Source organism: Mustela lutreola, chromosome 6 (genome assembly GCF_030435805.1).
Source record: "Mustela lutreola isolate mMusLut2 chromosome 6, mMusLut2.pri, whole genome shotgun sequence".
Taxonomy (NCBI): domain Eukaryota; kingdom Metazoa; phylum Chordata; class Mammalia; order Carnivora; family Mustelidae; genus Mustela; species Mustela lutreola.
The window spans coordinates 135,311,004-135,331,704 of record NC_081295.1 but is presented as its reverse complement, the minus strand read 5'-3'; the positions used below and the strand labels follow the sequence as shown (position 1 = coordinate 135,331,704).

Sequence of the window (20,701 nt, the reverse complement as noted above, 5' to 3'; positions counted from 1 at the left end):
TGGTATCATATACTATAATGATACCCCTCAGAGGGTGATAGGGAATGATGCAATGATCCGAAATATTTGTCAAGTGCACTGCAGCGGTTCTGGAAGTTAAGAATCCTCAGACTCTGCTGCAGGCTTGGTTAACACAGCTTGCCGGACTCGACCCCATATTCTGATTTGATTTGGGTCTGGCAAAGGGCCCTAAAATTTCTGTTTCCATTATGGTCCCAGGCAATGCTTATTTTGCCGGTCTGGGTCCACACTTGAGAACCAGGGTTCTAGGAAGAGCATGTGAGGAGTCCTCAGGGAGAACTTGGGGCATGAGATGGGGTGAGGATTGCTATCCAGCCTAGACTGAACTCCCCTGGTGGACTGACCCTTGGGCAGAGACCTGAAGGGAGGGAGGAGAGAGCCATGTGACTGGATGGGGTTCCAGGCACAGGGGACAGCCAGGAAGTGCAGCAGTGAGGCCAGTGTAGCCAGAGTGATGTGAAAGAGGGGTGAGTGGCAGATGATGGGGTCTAGGCGTGCGGCTGGGGTGGAGATCACACAAGGTTTACTGGAGTAATTACGGAAGGCTTTGCTTTGCTCTGAGTGCCGTGGGAGGGTGACGTGATATGTGAAATTGTCTGTCACCTGGAGCAATCATGATCATACACTGCTGCCTCTTCTGAATTAACTAAGTCCTTTGCCAAATAATTCAAGGTGAAAAAATGAATGATGGAATTAGAACACCAAATCACCATTTTGTACCCCCTAATGAAGTAACTGACATGGGCCTTGATCATCAGAGGATGGCAAAACTAGTAGCAGGAATGTTAGTGGATGATTCCAGAAGAGGAGACTGAGATGCCCCCACTGGACTGGGTGATTGATCTTCACATCATTGGAAGCTGGTGCACCCCATGGGGGAGGTGACAGGAAGTGCGGACCTACCCATGAACCCTTCTTCCCTAAACCATTGGACTTGAGTCCAACCAGATCCTTAGGTCTAGCTTTTCCAGTCCAGGTTATGAAGGAACCATGGGAAGGTAATCCCATAAGACCAGAACCCTTCTGGTTTCTTCACCAGGACAGTGTCATGGGGGAGAAGGAGATGGCGAGGGGCTTCTCTAGCTTGAAAGAAACCTAAAGGATGTGCAGCATATAGACCTGATTTTTAAAAGTACAACCAGGTGGAGACTTTTTTGAGGTAATTGAATAATTTGAATATGGACTGGATATGAAACAATATTAAAGAATTATTGTTTTTTTTATTTTTTTTAAAGATTTTATTTATTTATTTGACAAAGAGAGATCACAAGTAGATGGAGAGGCAGACAGAGAGAGAGAGATAGAGGGAAGCAGGCTCCCTGCTGAGCAGAGAGCCCCATGTGGGACTCGATCCCAGGACCCTGAGATCATGACCTGAGCCGAAGGCAGCAGCTTAATCCACTGAGCCACCCAGGCGCCCCCCTATTGTTTTTTTTTTTTAGATGTGATGACCGTATTGTCTTTACATAAGAAAATGTCCTTTTGATAAAGAGCTATACATACATTAATGCTTAGAAGTAAAATGACAGTATTTCAAGCATTTGATTTAAAATATTATAGGAAAGAGAGAAAAGAAGCAGAAGAACCAGGAGAAGCAAAACACTCATCATTGTTGGCTCTAGCAGGTAGTATATGAGGATTGAATATACTCTTCTCTCTTCTTCGCAAATATGCAAACTTGCAAAAGTTGGGTTTTTTTTAATTAAAGTACAGATACAAGAGAAGATGGGAAAGTGAGAAAATAAGAAAAAAGGAAAGCCCTGTTTAGAAAGACTTAAGTTACTAATAATTCTTCCCGAATTAGGAAAATTATTCCAAAGAGTGAAATGCATTCACTATTGCTACATGTTACAAGTAATGATACTATGAACTCACATTGTGATACATTCTATTTACCATAAACCCAGCCCCAAAGTTCTTGATCCCTTGCCAGTCTCATAAAATAATGACAATATAGGCGATGATGATGATGAGAAATAAATGTTGGGTAATCTCTGCCCTCGGACATTTGGGGAGCTAAGTGCAGGCCGCTGGAAGTCAGAGCTGGAACTAATTTAGGACTGTTCTTTGTGGCTGCACCTGCTGTTTCAGATCACAAAGCCTGGGAGTCTTCCTTTGGCTCAAGTGCATAATCCAATAATGCAAAAAGAATTAATCAGTAAGTGTGATCTCGATCCGTAGCATGGACAGAACTGGAGAAAATGAAGTTTGAGAATGGTTACTTTGGAACTGGCAACTGGAAAACCTGGACAGTAACTTTTGAAGTGTGTTCTTGACCCTAAAACTACACCCTCTGCATCTCTGGGCGTTCACTGAGCTTGAAAAGGAGATCTGAACTGTAAGGATTACTGTGGACTTGAGGCCGTTCGGGCATTTGAAGTCATTTCTCTTCTTGGATTTTTCTTCTTATTAAATACCAGGAGACAAAAAAAAAAAAAGAAAAGAAAAGAAAAAGAAAAGCAGTTTAATTTAAATTCTTAAGCATGTCCTACTGAACATCAGTCGCTGGTTTTTAAACAGTGTTTCTGAGCAGAAACATTACAGAGCATTTAAATCCTCATTCCTCCTTTTGAGGAATTGTAATGTTATTTTTTAAAAATGTAAATTAGTAGAAATAATTTATTTTTTGGAAAGGAAACAACTTTATGGTTCATATTGGGTAACTGGGCTTTATGGTTGACATGTCCCCAAATTTTGATCAGCCTGTGACTGTGTGGACCACGATGAGCTCACACGTAAGACTAATTTCTGCAGATTTACCAACTGATCTCAGCCGCCGTAACACCAATCAATCCCACTGTAGGAATCTAAGAAAGGAGGATCATAGGTAAAGTGAGTGATCTAGACAGGAAGAATGCATTATGCAGCTTTTCATCTGACGGGACATCTGAGCCCCTTCTGTGTGCCAGGCACTGTCCTAGGCTCTGAGAAAGGGTGATGAGTGAAAGCGTAGAAGCCTTGGCCTCCATGGAGCTTAGATTCTGGCAGGAACAGAGTCCGTACCCACCAAGGGCTCTGTTTAAAGACAGCTCCTGCCGGAGGAGCAGGGAGGGGAGGGGTGGGGAGAGGCGCTGGCTTCAACTCCCACCTCGTTCCTTCCTTAGCTCTGTGATCTTGGACGAGTCACTTAATTACTCTGAGCTGCAGGGTCCTCTTGTATAAAATGAGTATTAAAAACAACCCTTACATCATAGAGTCGCTGTGCAGATGAAGTGAGTTTCATGTGTGAAAAGTGCCTCCCAGAGCGCTTGGCCCACAGTGCGTGGGAGTGGTGACTCAGGCCAGCAGTGGAGACATTATAATAGGTTACTCAGCTGGTCATTAATTCAGTATTTCTACATTTGAGCTTTAAATGCCTATGTCCACGTGTCTGGAAGACACTGGAATGTGATTCGTAAGAAATATCTCCATGGCTGTGTTTTCTAATTTTCTCTTTCTCTAAATAGAGGGAACAGCCTTTCAGACTCTTCTGACCGTTCCTTTATGTTGGCAGGTCCTAAATGAGGAGGAAAAGGGAGTTTTCCACGGGGAAGGGAAGATTCAGAGCTGTTCTGATAATAGCAACCTTTCACAGTCATACCCTTGAATGCTATTTGAGTCGACATGACTGGCAATTTCGGGCCCTCTTGCTATAATAAGGAATTCCACAATCACATGCCCAGAGGGCTGTTTTTCAGGATCCTGGGGGCCCTGTGGTCTCAGCCGGGGCCATAATTATTGAGTGGCACATTCACTTACAGGCCCAGCTGGGGGACTGGCCGGAAGGAGGGCGAGTACCCTGAGGAGGGGAGAGGCTCGCAGGTGTCGGGAGGCAGGAGGCCCCTTGATGGATCTGAAGGGAGTAAGGGGGCACCCACAGGGGTTCCGGGGCCACTGGGAGGGGCGTCCGGTGGCATCCCGGTGGGCAGCAGCAACCGCGAGGCTGAGCCGGGGCAGACTGGAGGGAGTCTGTGCCCGAATGAGGCAGGCGGTGTTGCCACCACCGGGCTCCCACGGGAGGAGGGAGGGCGCCCTGGAGAAAGCAGGCGCTCCTCCCCGGGGCGGTTTTGCGCTGTTGAGCTGTTGGACTGGTAAGAGAGGAGGGCTGCCAGAGGATGGGAGAGTGGGCTCCCTGTGTAAGGACCGAGACTTTGGGCAGGTGGCCTCTGTGAATGGCTTGCATTCTTGCATGGGGCCCTGCCGGCCTCTCCATGGGCTTCCCCCTTGCATGGTGGCCCATCAGCCCTGTGTTGCTCGCAGTCTTATTTCCCAGGCATCCCAGGAATCACATTTAATTTTGGTGCTTAAACACAGTGTTGGGGAGACGCTGTCCTTTCCTGAGTGGGTCTTGCCTCTCTCTGCCCAGCGCCGTGACGACTCACCCTGTGTGGACAGATGTCCTGGGTCCAGTCAGGGTGACCCAGGACCATGCAGCCGGGAAGCTGTGAGGGCCGGCTGCTCCCATGGAGTAGGGGGTACAATCGAAGTGTGCCAAACTGTTAGAAGGAGCATGTGCTTTTATTTTAATTTAAAGATTATATTTATCTGAGAGAGCAGACGAGCATTAGTAGGGAGAAGAGGCAGAGGGAGAGGGAGAACTAGGCTTCCTGCTGGGCAGGGAGCCCACGCGGGGCTCCATCCCAGGACCCTGGGATCATGACCTGAGCTGAAGGCAGACACTTAACCCACTGAGCCACCCAGGTGCCCTGGAGTATGTGCTTTTATACACTTACAGGCCTATTTCTCCTCACTTCAGGCCTCTCTGCTTTCTTCCTTAGAATCAACTGTATGAATTAGTGAGAGAGGAAGAGGCAGGCCTGGGCATGGGCTTCATGGCTACCATGAAGCTCTGCAAGGGGGACCTGAGAGGCAGGACGAGAGGGACAGCTGACGTCTCACAACCTCGGCTGGGCGAAGGCCCTTCCCACAAGAGACTCTTCTTCCCAGGTAGCCTTGTCAGCTTCCCCTGGCTTGCAGAGGCTGTTGAGAAATAAGAATCCTATCCTACGGGGCTTGTATGTCATACCACAAGGTTTGGGTCCATTCTGACCAAGTTTTGCCTAAAGCACAGGGTAGTTTAGGTCCCTTGTGGAAGAACTGAATTCCCTGGAGTTAGTGTCTTGGTGACAAGTGCCCACGGAGAGCCTTGCGGAAGCGGCCTGAGGTCTGTAAGGACAACAGCAAGTGGGAAGCCTCCCACAGCAGCTAGATATGCTGTGTGGGCACAGTTACTGTGTCCTTCACAGAGGACAGGACAGGAGCATAAAGAGGGTGAGTAGCTTCACCCGGCCTGAAAGAGGCAGGGGAGGAATTGCACCGCACTGTCCCCCATCCCTGGGCCTCAACCGAGCTCCCCGGGCAGGGCGCACTTCCTCGTTCTCTGGGGTCAGTGCGGTCGGCCGACTCCATATGTCCCTTCCCTACTGGCCAGCTCGGATCCAGAAAAATCCTGTAGGCTCACATCAGAAGAGCTGGGAGCATTTAGCAATCCCAAGAAAATACAGATTTCAACAGCAGTCAGTTTTTGAAACATATTGTAAGAAAGAATATGGCTGTGTTTTATTCACTTACATATTCTAGGAGGATGGGACATGTCTTTTTAAGCCTGGTCCCAAAGTGGGTTTTGTTGTTTTTTTTTTTTTTCTTAAACAATCATAATTCCCAAATCCAGTGCACAGTGAGGTAAGTGTGCTGGGGGAGCTGCGAGGTGGGAGAAGACTGTTTCCTGCCAGCAGATCCCTCAGACGCCAGCGCATGGGTAAGCTTGTCTGAGGCCAGCGCATAGCTTTGTCTCTCACCGAGCGCTCCTTGCCTGGAATCTTCTCAACAGCGCTCCTTGCCTGGAATCTTCTCAACACACTGAGCGCCTCTGGTCCAACAGCGCCGCACACCCCCGAGGGGGCCTGAGCAGGAGGTCAGGTCTTTGTCCTGCTGACTGCCTTACCCAGTACTGAGTGCACAGATCCTTGGAGACTCCGCTCGACCTGAACAGGGTGTTTTGTTTCTAAGTAAACTGTATCGGCAGTTTCTAAAGTTATTATTTGGTGTTGCATACCAGCTAACCTGTAGGCTTTTATTTTTTTTTATTTTTTTAGATTTTATTTATTTATTTATTTATTTATTTATTTATTTATGTGAGAGAGAGTGAGAGAGAGCATGAAAGGGGAGAAGGTCAGAGAGAGAAGCGGATTCCCTGCCCAGCTGGGAGCCAAAGGCAGGACTCGATCTCAGCAGTCCGGGATCATGACCTGAGCTGAAGGCAGTGGCTTAACCAACGGAGCCACCCAGGTCCCCTAAACTGTCGGCTTTTAAATCCCATCAGGCTGAATGTGATGACACATTTATGCCTGAATGAGAAGGCAGAACGTTTCCACCAAAGGAGGCAATTGAATATGTTGAACCTCTTGATGGACGTTTGGGGTGTTTTCTAGAAGAACTTCACTTTGTAGCTGTCACCTGACATCTAGGCTCTGCCTGTAGTGTCTCCTGATCAGCCAGGTTCCCCCAGAGGCATCCTGGAACCAGCCGGTGGGGTTCGTAGCAGCTGCACTGGGGAGCTCCCAGTTCAGAGGTCCCAGGGGAGCTGGATTCAAGGGTTAGAGCCACCTGGACCCACCCTTGAGGGCCTGCACCCTTATAAACCATTCAGACCCCATGGCTGGTTTCAGCTACTTATGCTCTGATGCCATCACTCTGAGTGGCAGTGTTTAAAGTTTGATGCACCTGCATATAAAGGCTCTTCGTTCCTCCTGTGGGTTTGTGGAAAGTCCAAGCTGGATGGGCCCTTAGCGAGATGTTTGTTCCCCCTGCAGACTGACCCTCAACTCCCTGGTGGGGAGGCGGTCAGCAGGACAAAGCATCTTCTCCCTGGCCTCTTGCTCCTGAAACGAAGATAAAAGCCATCGTGGTGTTTCCTTCTGAGTGCAGAATTAACGAAATCCTCTCTGAACTCTGAGGGTTAATTCTTAGGTCTTGCCCCCACCCCCAACTCTAAAACTTTCCTCTGCCTGGTTTGTCTCTGATGGAGGGTGCTCACACTGCGTGCCCTGGCCTGTCCCCAGTGCTACTTTGTCATCCAGTCCGGGGAACCCATCTAAGGGCCATCAATGTGCTTACCCAGGAGAGTAGAATGATGATGCTACCTTCACAGGCTTTGGTTCAGATGAGGCTGGGGAGGCAGATTCAGTCTGGCCTGGAAGGGGAGACAGGGTACGGGATGTCCGTCCATACTGGCGGTGCTGTGGGAAGGCCAGGTGGCCGGCTGGGGCCGCAGCTTCAGAGACGGGACCTCATGGGGGAACCTGTGCGACCTCATGTGAGCAAAGAAGTCCGACCTCTATATCCAGGCTCACCTAGAGGAACAGAAGCAGAGGAGATACACAGGAAGAGATGTTCCTCAAGGAATAGGCTTACACAGTCTCGGGAGCAGGTTACGCAGATTGGAAACGCGGAGGGCAGGCTGACAGGAAGGACGGGCCGGCACTCGGGCGCAGGGTGAAGGAAGCTGCCATCCACAGGCGGGATGTTCTCTTTTTTCCTCAGGGAGGCCTCAGCTTTGTTTTGTAAGGCCTTGCTACTGATTGAGTCAGGCTCGCCAAGATCATCTAGAATAATCGCCCTTACTTCAAGTCAACTGATTGTGAGCTTTAATAGCAACACCTAGATTACTGTTGATTGACTCCCTGAGAATCTAGCCTAGAACCTAGTTGACCCATCACGGTGACCCACACACCCTCCTTCTGTGGAGCAGCTGTGGGCTGGTTAACGTGCCCCACGCCGTAATGACCCAGTTCCCCTTGGGTCTTTGTCCTCCATCACCTGGAATGGCTCAACCGGCCAGCATGCTTCTTGTCCTCCAGGAAATTTGTAAGAATCCAAAAGCTTCTGAAAAACGAATCTCTCCAGAGTTACAGCCCCTGAAAAGATCTCCCGCCCCAACACCAGGTTTCCAACAGACATCGCAGAGGGGCGTCGGGCTGCCCGTGTACCTGGTCCCCACCCCCTTCTGCAAGCCCATTGCCTCTGCCAAGGCATCATTCCCTGCTTGACTCGTAACGTTCTGCAATTCCTCTGCTTACCGTCCACGTCTATCAAGCTGGGAAGAGTAGCTTTTCAGCCTTCTCCATTAGGGCATTAAGGGAAAAGTCATTTAAGAGTAGGGATTTCTGATGTGGTTTTCTTGGATTCCCTTGGTTCTGTTTTTTTAACTGATGGACTGTTGCTAGGCCTGAGAGAATCTCCGAGAAAGAAAATGTGAAGAAAGAGTGTAGAGTGTCATTATAGGTTCTCTTGTTCAGACTTTTCGAACAAAACTCATTTCTACCCTGAATCCATTCATTCATTCATTTATATATATATATATATATATTTTAAGATTTTATTTATTTATTTATTTGACAGAGAGAGAGAGAGAGAGAGATCACAAGTAGGCAGAGTGGCCGGCAGAGAGAGAGGAGAAAGCAGGCTCCCCACTGAGCAGAGAGCCTGATGCGGGGCTCAATCCCAGGACCCTGGGATCATGACCTGAGCCGCAGGCAGAGGCTTAACCCACTGAGGCACCCAGGCAGCCCTCATTTATATATTTTTTAAAGGAATCTCTACACCCAATGTGGAGTTCAAACTCACAACCCAGAGATGAAGGGTCACATGCTATGCAGGCTGAGCCAGCGCACACTCTTTCAGTCCTACTCTGAAATTTACCAGATCAGATGAATAATAAGGAGGTCAAATGAGACCAAAGAGTGACTTGGCAATAATTGTATCATTATATATGATAATAGTCCATATTATTACTTCAGAAAGCCAACATATCACATTTTCTATATGCAGCCACTCTGTGCTTATTTAATGCTCACAATAGCCCATTTTACAGATGACGGAACTAAGACACAGAACTCACAGATGACCAAAACAAGCTTGTAAGTGCTGGGGACAGAGTCAACCACAGGCGGTTTGGCACCAGAATCCAGGCTTGTCACATTTGAATCTACAATGCCTCACCTAAGATGATGAGGAGGAGGATGTGTGTGTGTGTGTGTGTGTGTGTGTGTGAGAGAGAGAGAGAGAGAGAGAGAGACTTAATTGTTCTACATAAGGAAGGGGAGTAGTTGCTGCCTGTGAGTGAAAACCTGCTGAGATGACTTTAGGGCGGGCCTCCCACGAAAGTGGCTGTGAGGAGTGCTGGACAGAGCATGCCTCCCAGGTAGCCCCCAGTGCTACTGACCAGCTGGCTGTGCAGAGCTGTGGAAGCCCGCCTGGGGGTGGCCTGTTCTCCGTGATCCTCAGGTCCTGAGGAAGCAGTGCCTCTGAGGACACCATTCTCTGCTGTGGCCAGGTTTCCCTGCCTTTCAAGATTTTATTCATTTATTCGTCAGAGAGAGGAAGAGAGAGCACAAGCAGGGGGAGTGACAGGGAGAGGGAGAAGCAGACTCCCTGCTGAGCAAGGGGCCCAATGCGGGACTCGATTCCAGGCCCCTGGGATCATGACCCAAGCCGAAGGCAGCCACTTCATTCATTTATTCATTTATTCATTATCCTCCGAGCCACCCAGGCTTCCCTCCTACCTTTCAAGACCAAGACCAGTGGCCCTGGCCTCGTGGCTGTAGACATCTCCACGGTGTGTGAACCCCTCACCGAGTGCTCCTGTTCGCAGAGCCCAGGAACAGGCCCTCTGTCGGCGGACCCATCTACCTGCCGTCCCTGTCCCCCGCTACCGGATGCCAGGACTCAAGGCTTTAATGCTCTGCTGTATTTCTTCCTCTCTTCCACTTCAGGAAAACTGATTTCTCATCATCCAAAAGGAACATGTGATTAATGGCAAGCCTAAAGTGCCTGCGGTTCTTTGATAATTGCTTTTTTTTTTTTTTTTAAACATCTTTATAGCCACCTTCAGAACATAGTGGATTTGGGGCAGTTGGAAGGGATTTCTGGTGAGTCCAGGCAGAAAGGTCATTACATGCAAGTGTCATACTTGTGTCCTTCCATCAGATCCCTGTGTTTTCCATCGCCCCAGCAGGAATGCTGAGATATTAGAGTAATGCTAAGATGGGTAGAGTGCTCATCCAATTTTCTACCTGGCGAAATAAAGTAAAATCTCCGCTAACATTCCTTGCAAAAGCAGGAGTGGAGAGCTCTAGAAATGATGTTACATACTCAGTTCTCAGATATTGTATCTGGGAGGCAAAAACGTTTCTCGCACTATGGGGGGGAAGTACCGTGAGCCTATGCCTTGCAATGAGTCACCTGGGGATCTTGCCAAAATGCAGAAGCTGATTCTGGAGGTCCGAGTGGAGCCTGAGATCCTGCATCTCTAAGAAGCTCTCAGGTGACACAGAAACTTCAGCACCTCACGAGGAATTAGAGAAGCCCTCCGCCCACCTGTGGGAGAGGGACACGAGAACCCTGCGGGAGAGAAACTATGACAGTTCATCACTGTCATGTCGACAGGAACGCTGACATATGTCATGGGGGGCGTGGTCAGAAGTCAGACGGCGGAATCCTTTGCTCCTCAAGGGATGACTTTCATTTGGCCTCCACAAACCCACACCCTCGCTGGAGAAGTTGCCTTGGGATCCTGCGTGTGACGATACGAAGTGTAGACTAGTGTGTGGGATGAGATGTCCTGAAGGGGGTCTGTAGTAAAGCTGTGGTAGTTGTGGATGGTCTCACACTTCCACAGAATCAGAGAGAGAGGCAGGGAAGAGCAAATCCAGGCTGCGAGCCGTGCCCGCTACACCTGCCAGCCCGCTGACGTGAAGCCGTCGTGCTGTTTGAACGGCATCCCTCTGGCTCTGTTTAAAGCTTACCTGGGTGGCCCAGGGCTGCATTTCCTCTTCTGAGACCAGCCTGAGCTGAGCCCCAAGCGGCAAACTCATCCTGGCTCGAGCCCCATTGCTGGTTTCCGTGGCGACTCTACCCGTTGTGCCTACAAAGTGGAAGCTAGCACCTGCGCTGGTTGGTCTTTTCTGTAAAGACCCTGACCCGTTATTTTTAAGAGCCGAAATGCCAGATCTGGAGCGAATACCCGCATCCCACTAGGAAGTGATTGTTTAAGTGAACCCAGCCTGTGCTCATCGAAAGGAAAGGAACCGTGTCGCAGTAAATGGCTGGGAGAGGGCTGCTTCATCCTGTTTTCTTAATTAAATGGCAAAACGTCCTTTATAAGCGATAGGCAGCGAGGCCGGCTTTCTCTCCCACTTGCCCAGCGCTGTGATGGTCATCTGTGTGTTTGTGGCCAAGTAGCAGTGAAAGTTCTGATGACGGTGGTATTCTTTCCATGCAGTAGAGTGGTGTGGAGATCGGCGGGTGTGGGGCCTGCCCTTGTTGGGGCTGATTCTGTCCATATGGCCAAGTGTAATGTGTCTGTGTTCCCCTCCAACCTGCTCCCCTCCGTACGGCCTTTTGTACGAGACAACAGCAGCCCATCGGCTGCAGTCACCATCCTCGGTCTCTGAAAACAGGCATAAAACATATTCTCTCCCAAGGGTCTCTCTTCTTTTTTAGAAAGTCATTTTAACTCTACTTCTTCTATTTTTTTAAAGCAAGCTTTTGGGAATACTGCATGTTATAGAAGATAACTAGCAAACAAACCGACTTGCCCCATAGGGGGGAAATGTATCAAACTCAGCATAGGTTCTAGAGTGGAGGACAATGATGATAGGAATGCACTTTCTGGGTCTGTACTGGCTGGTGCTCGGGTGCTACGGCTGAAGGTTTTGTGACCGTCTGAAGTCTTTTTTTACTCAAGGTCAAATTAAGAGCATAGATTCTTGCCAGCAAGGGGAACCATGGTGTCCCTCCTTCCAGGAGACATTTATGGAAGGCAGACAGCCGTGCTGTCTTGAAGCTCTGAACATGAATTGGACTTGCCTCTGCCGGAGGAGATGTCTGTCTCACTGGGACAGAGAAGGGGTCGTGCGACACCACCTTGTCAGAGTAGGCTGCAGAATTCCAGCAGAGAGGAAAAGCTTACTACATAGTCCAAAACTGCCTTATGGGTTGTTTTTTTTTGGGGGGGTGGGGGGAGGGTGTTTTGTCTTGTTCAACTAGATTAACCGTGATGCCACTTGGTCTGTCTTGGCCTCACAATGCAGAGAGATTGTCTGGAACTCACAGTTGCAAAGGAGGCCGGGAGTCGGGACTAGAAGGAGGGAGGGTGCAGGTGGCAGGAGTGAGCGGACGGACCTTCCAGGAGCTCTGTCCAGAGGTGGAGGGGGTCCCCTAACAAAGCATCGTCCAGGGAGGGAATGGCAGCAGGTGGGTACAAGAGGGACCCTGCTCTCCAGCAAGCTCGGTAGGACCCCGAGAGCAGAGAAAGTGGGGCTGTGCCGTGCGCACACCACCCCACACACGAAGCAGCGTTTCCTGGTTCCTGGGCTTAGCGACTGTGAATTACAATGTTCTTTTGCCACTGACTCGCTCCGTGACCTTGAGCAACCATCTCTCCCTTCCCAGTTCAGGCCCCAACTCATCCAGCTGTAAAAACAAGGATCTCAACATTGACGTACGGCGTAGAGCTCTCGTGGCAGCCAGCAAATTTACAATTCAATTTTACAGTGCTTGGTTGTTTGAGAAGGTTCACTGACCCCGGTGCCCCTGTGGCTCTTCAGGGCTACGGGGCAGGGCGCTCACGTCTCTCTTGTCCCTTCTGTGTTCCAGGCATAGAGCTGTGCCCCCCTGGAAAACGGTTCATGATCACGATGGTGGCGAGCTTCGTGGCCATGGCAGGGCAGTTCCTCATGCCCGGGCTGGCCGCCCTGTGCCGGGACTGGAAGGTCCTCCAGGCCCTCATCATCTGTCCCTTCCTGCTCATGCTGCTCTACTGGTCGTGAGTATCCTCCCCGCGGGCTTCACCACCTGCTGCTTCTGCCAACACTTTCTCTTTCTGAAGGGTGCGCCCCCCGGTGGGGGGAGCCGAGGGACACAAACAACTGGGGGCAGCTTCTGGTTCGTTTCAGCTTGCATTTCTTTTTGGTGACGGCATTTTCCTCTTTTATAAAATCTCACCTTTTAAACCGGGTATCCTGGGAAATGTTGAAACACACACAAAAATGGGCAAGAGAGTAGAGTGAGTCCCCGAGTGCACTTTCCCCCCGCTCCAAGAACCTACCCTCCATCAGTCTGGCCAGAGGCCTGCTTGCTGGGGTATTTTGATAGGATTCTTATGGAGAGATTTGCAAAAGAAGTATTCTTGTGTTGGGAGGAGGAACTGCGGAGATAGTCAAGGAGTGATTTAGGAAAGCCCCTTATCTCCTCTAGATTAGGGATGGGCAGAGACCAGAGTCCATGGACCAAATCTGGTCGCCATCTGTTTTGGTAAAAAAAAAAAATGTCACTGGAGCAGAGTCATGCCCGCATGATTATACGTGTCATCTCGGGCTGTTTTCATGCCACAGTGGCAGAGCTGAGGAGGGTACAACAGTCTCGTTGGCCTGCCAAGCCCAATATTTACTCTCTGGTCCATTCCGGGAAGTTGTCCGCCCCTGCTCCTGACGAGTCCACTAGGCCTTTGAGAACCACGTGTAACTTAAGCTTTCAGCTGGCTGATGGCAGGGAAAAAACAACTGAACACGCTAGGTTGGGAGTATGACCCGGGCAGCTCGGTTTTTTTCTTTAAACTCCCCAGAGGACTGATGCTTAGCCAAGGTTGAAAATCCCCACTCTTGGATAGAGAGATGTTTAGGGGGAAAAAATGAATGTTGGGACTTTTTTTTTTTAATAAATTACTCTTTGTCGTTCTCTCACTGCCTCACCCTGCCCCAACACCCCCTTCATGCATGAGTATGAGACCCTGTCGTGGGTCGTGTACAGAATACACGCGTCGCTGTGTTGCGCTGACTGGTCACTAATGGAAACGCGGTTTCTGGCAAGAAGTTTGTGTCCCAGCTGTAAGTGTTCACTGGAGCAGAGAAGGCTCCTTAATTGGGCTTCCTTTTCTACGGTGCCGGGGACAGGAAGAAAGCCCCTACCTGTTAGCGTCCTGGTGCTGGGCCCCAGCCCCAGCCCCACCTGTAGGAGGTCCTCCAGCAGAGAAACCGCAGTGAGTGAGGGAACAAGTGCATTTTCCTCCAGAGCCCGGCTCGTGCTGACTGCATCAGAAGGACCTGGGCGGCCGCAGCAGGGAGCTAGCAGTAAGGGACGAAGAAAGGCCACCTGCTGGGGAGCCGCTCATCAGGGACAGCTGCCCAAACTGTGCACTGCTCCCCTTCTGGGCTCCTCCCCGCCACACTCCCTGCAGCCTTGCCTGCCAGCTGGGCCTGGACATCACCCCGCTCCTGCAGGAGCCCTGTGTATTTCTGGACCTCTTGCTCCCTCCAGCAGGGTGTTAAGAAGCAAAGAATGAAATCGTTTCCCAAAGCACGATGGAGTGGGCAGGTCTTCCTTCTATCTTTTAGGCAAGTCCTTCCTCTTCCTTCCCTTGCTGTACCTAGACCAGGGCCTTGCTTGTTTTGGAATTCAAGGGCACTTATTTATTGAACAAATGCTAATACCATGTTCATGTCGCACACATTGCAAGCTCGGTACAAATAATAGGTTATCCAGTCTTCGTACTGCGTCACCCCACTGTACAGATGACAAAACTGAGGTCACCCAGCTGGCCCTGGAACCCAGGCCACTCTGACCACATGCATTGCAGTCTCCTGCCTTCCCTGAGCTTCTGTATCTTGTCTCTGACCACTGGGGCCCTGGCCCTGGGAGGGAGCACTGTTGCCCCAGGGGATCCTCTGTGAGGTCTGGTGACCTCCCACCCACCTCCTCTCACCGCGGAGCACAAAGGCCCCCGGGGCTGTCTGCTGGCCCCTTGGGGGGTGCTGGAGGCCTGGGGAAAGGATGGGCACAGCCACCTGGAGGCTCAGTCTCCTCTAAGAGCTGGGCTTTGAGCCTCCGCCAGGCGCCGTCCCACCTGCCCCAGCTAGGAGGACACCTGGCGGGAAGCAGCGGCAGGGAGGGCTTTGGATTAGGTCTGGGGGACTGACACATGGTAAAGGACTGGGGTTCCTGTTGATCTTACTGTATTTTTTACTTAAATTTAAAAGGCATATCAGGGTTTAGTGGCAGTTAAGATATTGATTTCTTTAAATAATACTATAAAACCTAAGAAAAAAAATTCTTTGAAACTCACAAGTGTAGAAACAAAATTTTCTAGTGAAAAGGGCACCCAGGGTACCATGACAAGTAAAACACGCACACAGACCAGCAGATGGATGAAGGTTCCAAGTCATTGATGCCACGTGGTCGCAGCTCTGGCACCGCAGTCCAGGGTAGACCAGCGCTTCCCAAATATAGTGTCTTAGCTGTGATCATTGCCATCATCATTTTGTATTTATATTATTTTCTAAGGTGCTTGGCACACGTCTGACCTCCAACAAGTGCTCGTAAATGTGAGCTGCTTTACAGCAATGAGCCAGGGTGTAATGGGGGCAGGTCCAAGAAATTAGTGCTGAGAGATGCAGCCCACCTTTACCTCTTGCCTTGAAAGGCTCCAGAAGAGGCATTGGCTCTTTCTTGCCGGCCACCCTGCCACATGCTACGGTAGGCAGGAAGCTCCTCACCCCTACATGCTCTGTGTAGTTTGCCAGGATGCAGTGAGCTGCTGGGCAACTCCCAGGGCCCAGCCCAAGGAGAACATTCAAGCTGGAGTGGACATGGAGGCAGCGGCAGGGCATCTGGACCAGAAAGAGGCCCAGGGAGCTTGAATCTTACCAACCCATCCCAAGGGCTGGAGCTAAGGCCCCAGGCCCTTCATGCATGTATAACCAAGCTCCTGGAATGAAGCCAGGAACTGTCCTGCTCGAACAGTACTCGAAAGTGTTGCCCACCACAGGGGCTCACCTCCAAAGCTAGCTGACGCCTTGGACGGTGGGCATAAATGAGCCACGTGTAGGACAGCGGAGCCGTGAATCCTGCACCGCCCGTGGTGGTGTGGCCCAGATCCCAGCCGCTCGGTAAGGCTGAGAAACGGACGTCAGAACCTGCGAAGCTCATTGCACCCTCAGGCTCAAGAACAAAAGCTCCCGTGGAGAGTTGCTGGACCAAAGGCACTCGGGACTCACGTGGAAGGAAATGCTTGCCAAGGATGAACTCACAGAGCCCCTGGGACTCCGTTCTGACGGCCTAAAGCTATCGGTTGAGAAATTTGCCTCCCAGGAACTCTAGGAAATGGAGCAATCTGAAGAAGAAGTTGATTCGAATAATTTATTAAGGTAGTTACTACCACCTTGTGCCAAATGCTGTCCCAGTTACTAAATATTCCAGACACGGCCATGCATGGGAGCAAAAGCCCCTCCTCCTTGAAGCCTGCATTATGGTGGGTACAGGGGGGCGGGAGGAAGCCCAGAGACCTTAAACCCATACTAGAGTGAATAATATTCTGGAGACATGACCTAAAGCAGTGGTCAGGAAAGGCGTCTCTCAGGGAGTGACATTCAGGCTGACACCTAAATACGGGATCAGAAAGAGGAAGTCACACAACGTTCTGGGTGGAAAGATAGGCAAATGGGAAGAGCAGGGCCAAAGCTGGCTTCCACGTGACTTCCGGAGGAGAAGGACCACCCGCACCGCTGAGTGTGAAGGACAAGGTCAGGCACACGTGTTGGTCAGACCCTGTGCGGCCTTCAGCATGATGGGTCCTTTTTTTTTTCTTAAGATTTTATTTATTTGTCAGAGAGAGAGTACAAGCAGGGGGAGCAGCAGGCAGAGGGAGAAGCAAGCTCCCCACTGAGCAGGGACCCTGACATGGGACTCGATACCAGGACTCTGTGATCATGACCTAAGCCAAAGGCAGATGCTTAACTGACTAAGCCATCCAGGCGTCCCATGACGGGTTTGTTCTAAAAGCCGTGCGGACACGTGGAGGTTTAAGCAGGGAAGGAATGTGCTCTGACAAGGTCTCGCTGTCTGCCTCTGGGGCTGGTGGGAGGGTGGCCCAGAGTGGGACCAAGGGAGACAGTGCAGTGTTACCCCCGCCCTGCAGTGGACAGGGTGATCGCCTGGAGAGGCCTGAGCCATGTGCATTCAGGAGCCGCTGCAGTGAGAGGTGCTGGCAGGTCTGCTTTGGCCCATGAGGGCAGGAGAGCCATGGCCCCGGGCTGTTTCCTGGGGTGGGGGGGGACACAGGGCTCTCTGTGGGGACGGAAGCCCCACCAGAAACTGGAGCCTCGAGTCCTGTCCTGAGGGGAGAGTCAGAGAGTAAATGAGGTGAGAGCTGGCATTGGAGGAGGCTCTGCAGGGGGTTGGGAGCCCTGAGTGAAACCCAGCCCATTTGGAAGTGTGGATTTAATACTTCCCAGGGCGGTGGCTGGCGGAGGCCAGGCCGGTGGGTCAGGAGATGCCAGCCACCAAGAAGACAGTTCCCAAGAGCTGGGGCACACCGCGTCCCAGGAGCCCCACAGGAAGCACCAGCTGGTCAGGAGGCAGAAGGAGAAGTTGCGGAATGAGGGCAGGAGCCTTCCCTGCTGCTCCAGTCGCAAGAAAGGGACGGGATGGGGTAAGCAGGCTCTGGCGTGGCTAGTGTGATTTCTGCAGGCTCTGTGACTCAGGGCCTGTCGCTGGTTGTCTGGCACCTGGCTCTGGGGTGGCTGGAGCGGGTGGGCAGTGGCTAGAGTGCAAGAGCCCATGGAGGAGGCAGTGGGGTTGGGGTTCTGGTCGGTTGGTTTGTACTTGAAAGGTGCGCTCACAGGTGAATTGTTGGCTGTCACTAAGAATTGGCTAATCTGGGGTGAGGGGCTGTCTTCCCTCCCAGAAACACCAGAAAATACAGGAAATAAAAAGGCATGATGAATGCACAGCCCTACAACAGCTTCAGGGTTACAGAATGTTCTGGAAGGAAGGGAGACTGGAGCTGGAGAAACCAGTCAGCAGAGGTGTGATGTGCCCAGGGACGGGGTGGGGTTTAGGCAGGGGCTGTGATGAGTACAGGTGGATCCCCGGGAGGACAGGGTATGCCAGTGACCTGTGCCCCCAAGGGGGGCCTTGATCAAGGAGGAGCATCCTTGCCCACGCTGCCTGGGGGTGCTGCTCACTCCGGGTCCAGGGAGAACCAGCTGCTGTCCTGCAAGGGCTTCAGTGAAGGGAGAGTTTCAGAAGGTGAGCGGCCCAAGAAAACGAAAGGGTGTGCTCGCTGCGATGTGAGATGCTTCAAAGAATCAAATCTAGGCACATTGTTAGGAACCCAGAACAGAAGGAGAGAAACTGCTGTGAAGATTTCTCACGTGAATGAGAATCCTGGCAGAGGTGGTGGGTGACTCCACGGTTGCTGCCGGTGCCCGAGGCTAAGATCCGCACCGTCTTTGTCCCTCAGGACACCAGAGCCTTAGAGAAGTGCCCACTTCGTCATTTCACTTGGACATGCATGATCGCTTGAGGAAGGGCAGCAGAGCATCAGGGTCATCCAGAAGGAACCCATACAGACCTATCCTTTTTCCAGAATAAACGGGGAATTCTTCCAGGGTCACAGAAAACAAATGGGGCTGGTCGAGGAGGGGGAAGCGCAGATTGGGTGTTCAAAACCAGGTGAAGGGAGAGCCTAAGAGAACCTCTGCTTCCATGTGCCAAGTGGCGGGTGAGCCCAGAGTGGAGGAAGGGGTGGTTGGAGGGCTGCTGCTTTCTAATTGCACAAAGTGTACAAAACCGTCCCTGCCAGCTAGCAGCAGCCTGCCCCAGGACACATAGCTCGATGACAGAGTGTCCTCCTCCACCAGGAGCCCTGGGGCAGTGCATCTGGGGGTCCAGGTCTGCGTCCGGTAAGAATGTCTTAGGAAACCACAGCGTGGAAGATGGGGAAGATGACACACAGGGCAGGTGGTCTCAGGTTTTCTGGGTCAATCTGACTATAGGAGACCGAGCCAGAGTGAGAAGGCACCGCGGGGTATCCGCCTGAAGTGTTGGCAGGGACAGCACGATGTAGGGATTGCAAGAGACGAAGATGTCCGTGCTGCTCTTCCAAAATGTTGATACGTGACCCCACCACACCGTCAAACATAAGCTAATGCTGAGTCCATACGATTATTCACGAAAACAAGCATGTGCGTGTCAGCTTTGGACCCGGCATATGCCAGGGGGGCCGTGGTGGTGCCGACTCAGTAAGGTTCCCAGGGAGGGCTCCTATCTCCACGTGAGAGCACCCACCCTTCCACAGGCGGCGTTGGCTGGGTGTGGGGGGGTCGCCGTGAACACAGTAGACCCCTCAGCCAGGAGGAGAAACATCACTATGTTCACAGCCTGGGCCTCCTCTGTGGCAGAGGCCCCGGGACGTACCCTGGTTTGAACATGTCTCAATGTTTTAGGGACACTCTTCCTGGGATCCGCAGCAAGCTTCTGCATGTCACCCTTCAGTAACCATTCACCCTTGAATTGGTCGGTGGGTCTGTTCCTGGCTTTTGCTGGGGAAACCGGAGTATCCAAGTGCTTCACCAAAACACTCAGAAGTGTGAGAAAGTCACTACAAGCTGGCTGTCAAACATCAGTGGTTCTCCTTGTGTGGTCCCTGGACTAGCAGCCTCATTGCCACCTGGGAGCGTGCTAGAAACACAAATTCTCAGACTCCACCCGAGGCCTACTATCTGGGTCCACATGTCTGGGCTGGGGCACAGGTCTGGGGCTTAAGAATCCCTCCAGGGGATGCTGAGGAGGGTTCACATTCGAGAAGCAGGATGGGTCCATCACGGAATAAAGCCAGATGTCTTGCACATGGACTGAGGGACCCAGTACACCCCCAAAACAAAGATGGTGTTGAAGCATGAAGAAGATCTGAGTCAGACGTGGCGGAGCCACACTTCTTGTAGGAAGAGGTTTCTCGGTTCAGCAGGGAAAGGAAACAGATCCCATCCTTGAGGACAAGGGAGATATCGTGCAAGGCCTGGCTGTCCCATCCAATTCTGTTGCAGAGAGCAAATTTGTCTTATCATCTCAGACAGCAGAAGTCATAGGTATTCCCAGCACAGATGAAAGAAGGAAAAAAAAAAAGAAAACCTGGGTCCCGGATCTAACAATTTTATCCGCACTATGAAAACATAAACCCAGACGCAAATGTGTTTTGGAGTCTCAAGTTACAGCCTGTGCTGAAGGGTAACGGGAAGGACAAGTTTCTCCCCCATCGCTGTCCTGTCCTCTGAGGAGGCTCAGCGGGGGGCATCCTCCCTGAGCTTTTGCCTTCGGTGTGACCCGGTGCGGTTTTCCTTTGCTGTCCTCCAACACCCTTAGCTGCGCACCGAGTTAGGGAGGATTCTCATCCAGGACTCCCCAAAGCTGTTTTTGCCCCAGCTGCTTCGAGAAAGAACAGACAGGCTGGAAATGTGTGAAGATGGTGAATTATTAACCGCGCTTTGTTCAGCTGGAGTTTCATCCTGACGAGAGAAAAAGTGCTGCTGGCAATCAGCGTGATCATCAAAAGCATCTGGGAAGGCATAAGAAGGAGATAATAAACCATATGGGAAATAAGGAGGAAATTAGAGAAAGATCAAGCGGCAAGTTGGAGCTCGGAGAATAAGTAACAGTATCGGTTCCCCGACTGAAAGGTAAACCTTGTAGCAGAGGAAACGAGAACACGCCGTCCTAACGAGCTCGCAGGGTAGAGGAGGAAAACAGAACTCTTAGGATAAAGGTATGTGCTAAAAGGGATTTTAATTTTTTAAAAAATTTCAAGAAAAGAGCCATTGTGAAACATTTAAATGGCCTAGGGTTAGATAAATATCCAGCATTAAAA

At 51.0% G+C, this 20,701-nt stretch overlaps 1 protein-coding gene across 2 annotated transcripts in view; it reads left to right on the top strand.

The window, feature by feature from the left end:
• Positions 1 to 20,701, top strand: part of SLC22A23 (solute carrier family 22 member 23) — a 171,308-nt gene that overhangs the window by 112,053 nt on the left and 38,554 nt on the right. For both annotated transcript variants that reach the window (XM_059179137.1, XM_059179136.1), the window contains exon 4: positions 12,658 to 12,826. In XM_059179137.1, coding sequence (XP_059035120.1) covers positions 12,658 to 12,826 — 169 coding nt within the window. The remainder of the gene's footprint in view (positions 1 to 12,657; positions 12,827 to 20,701) is intronic.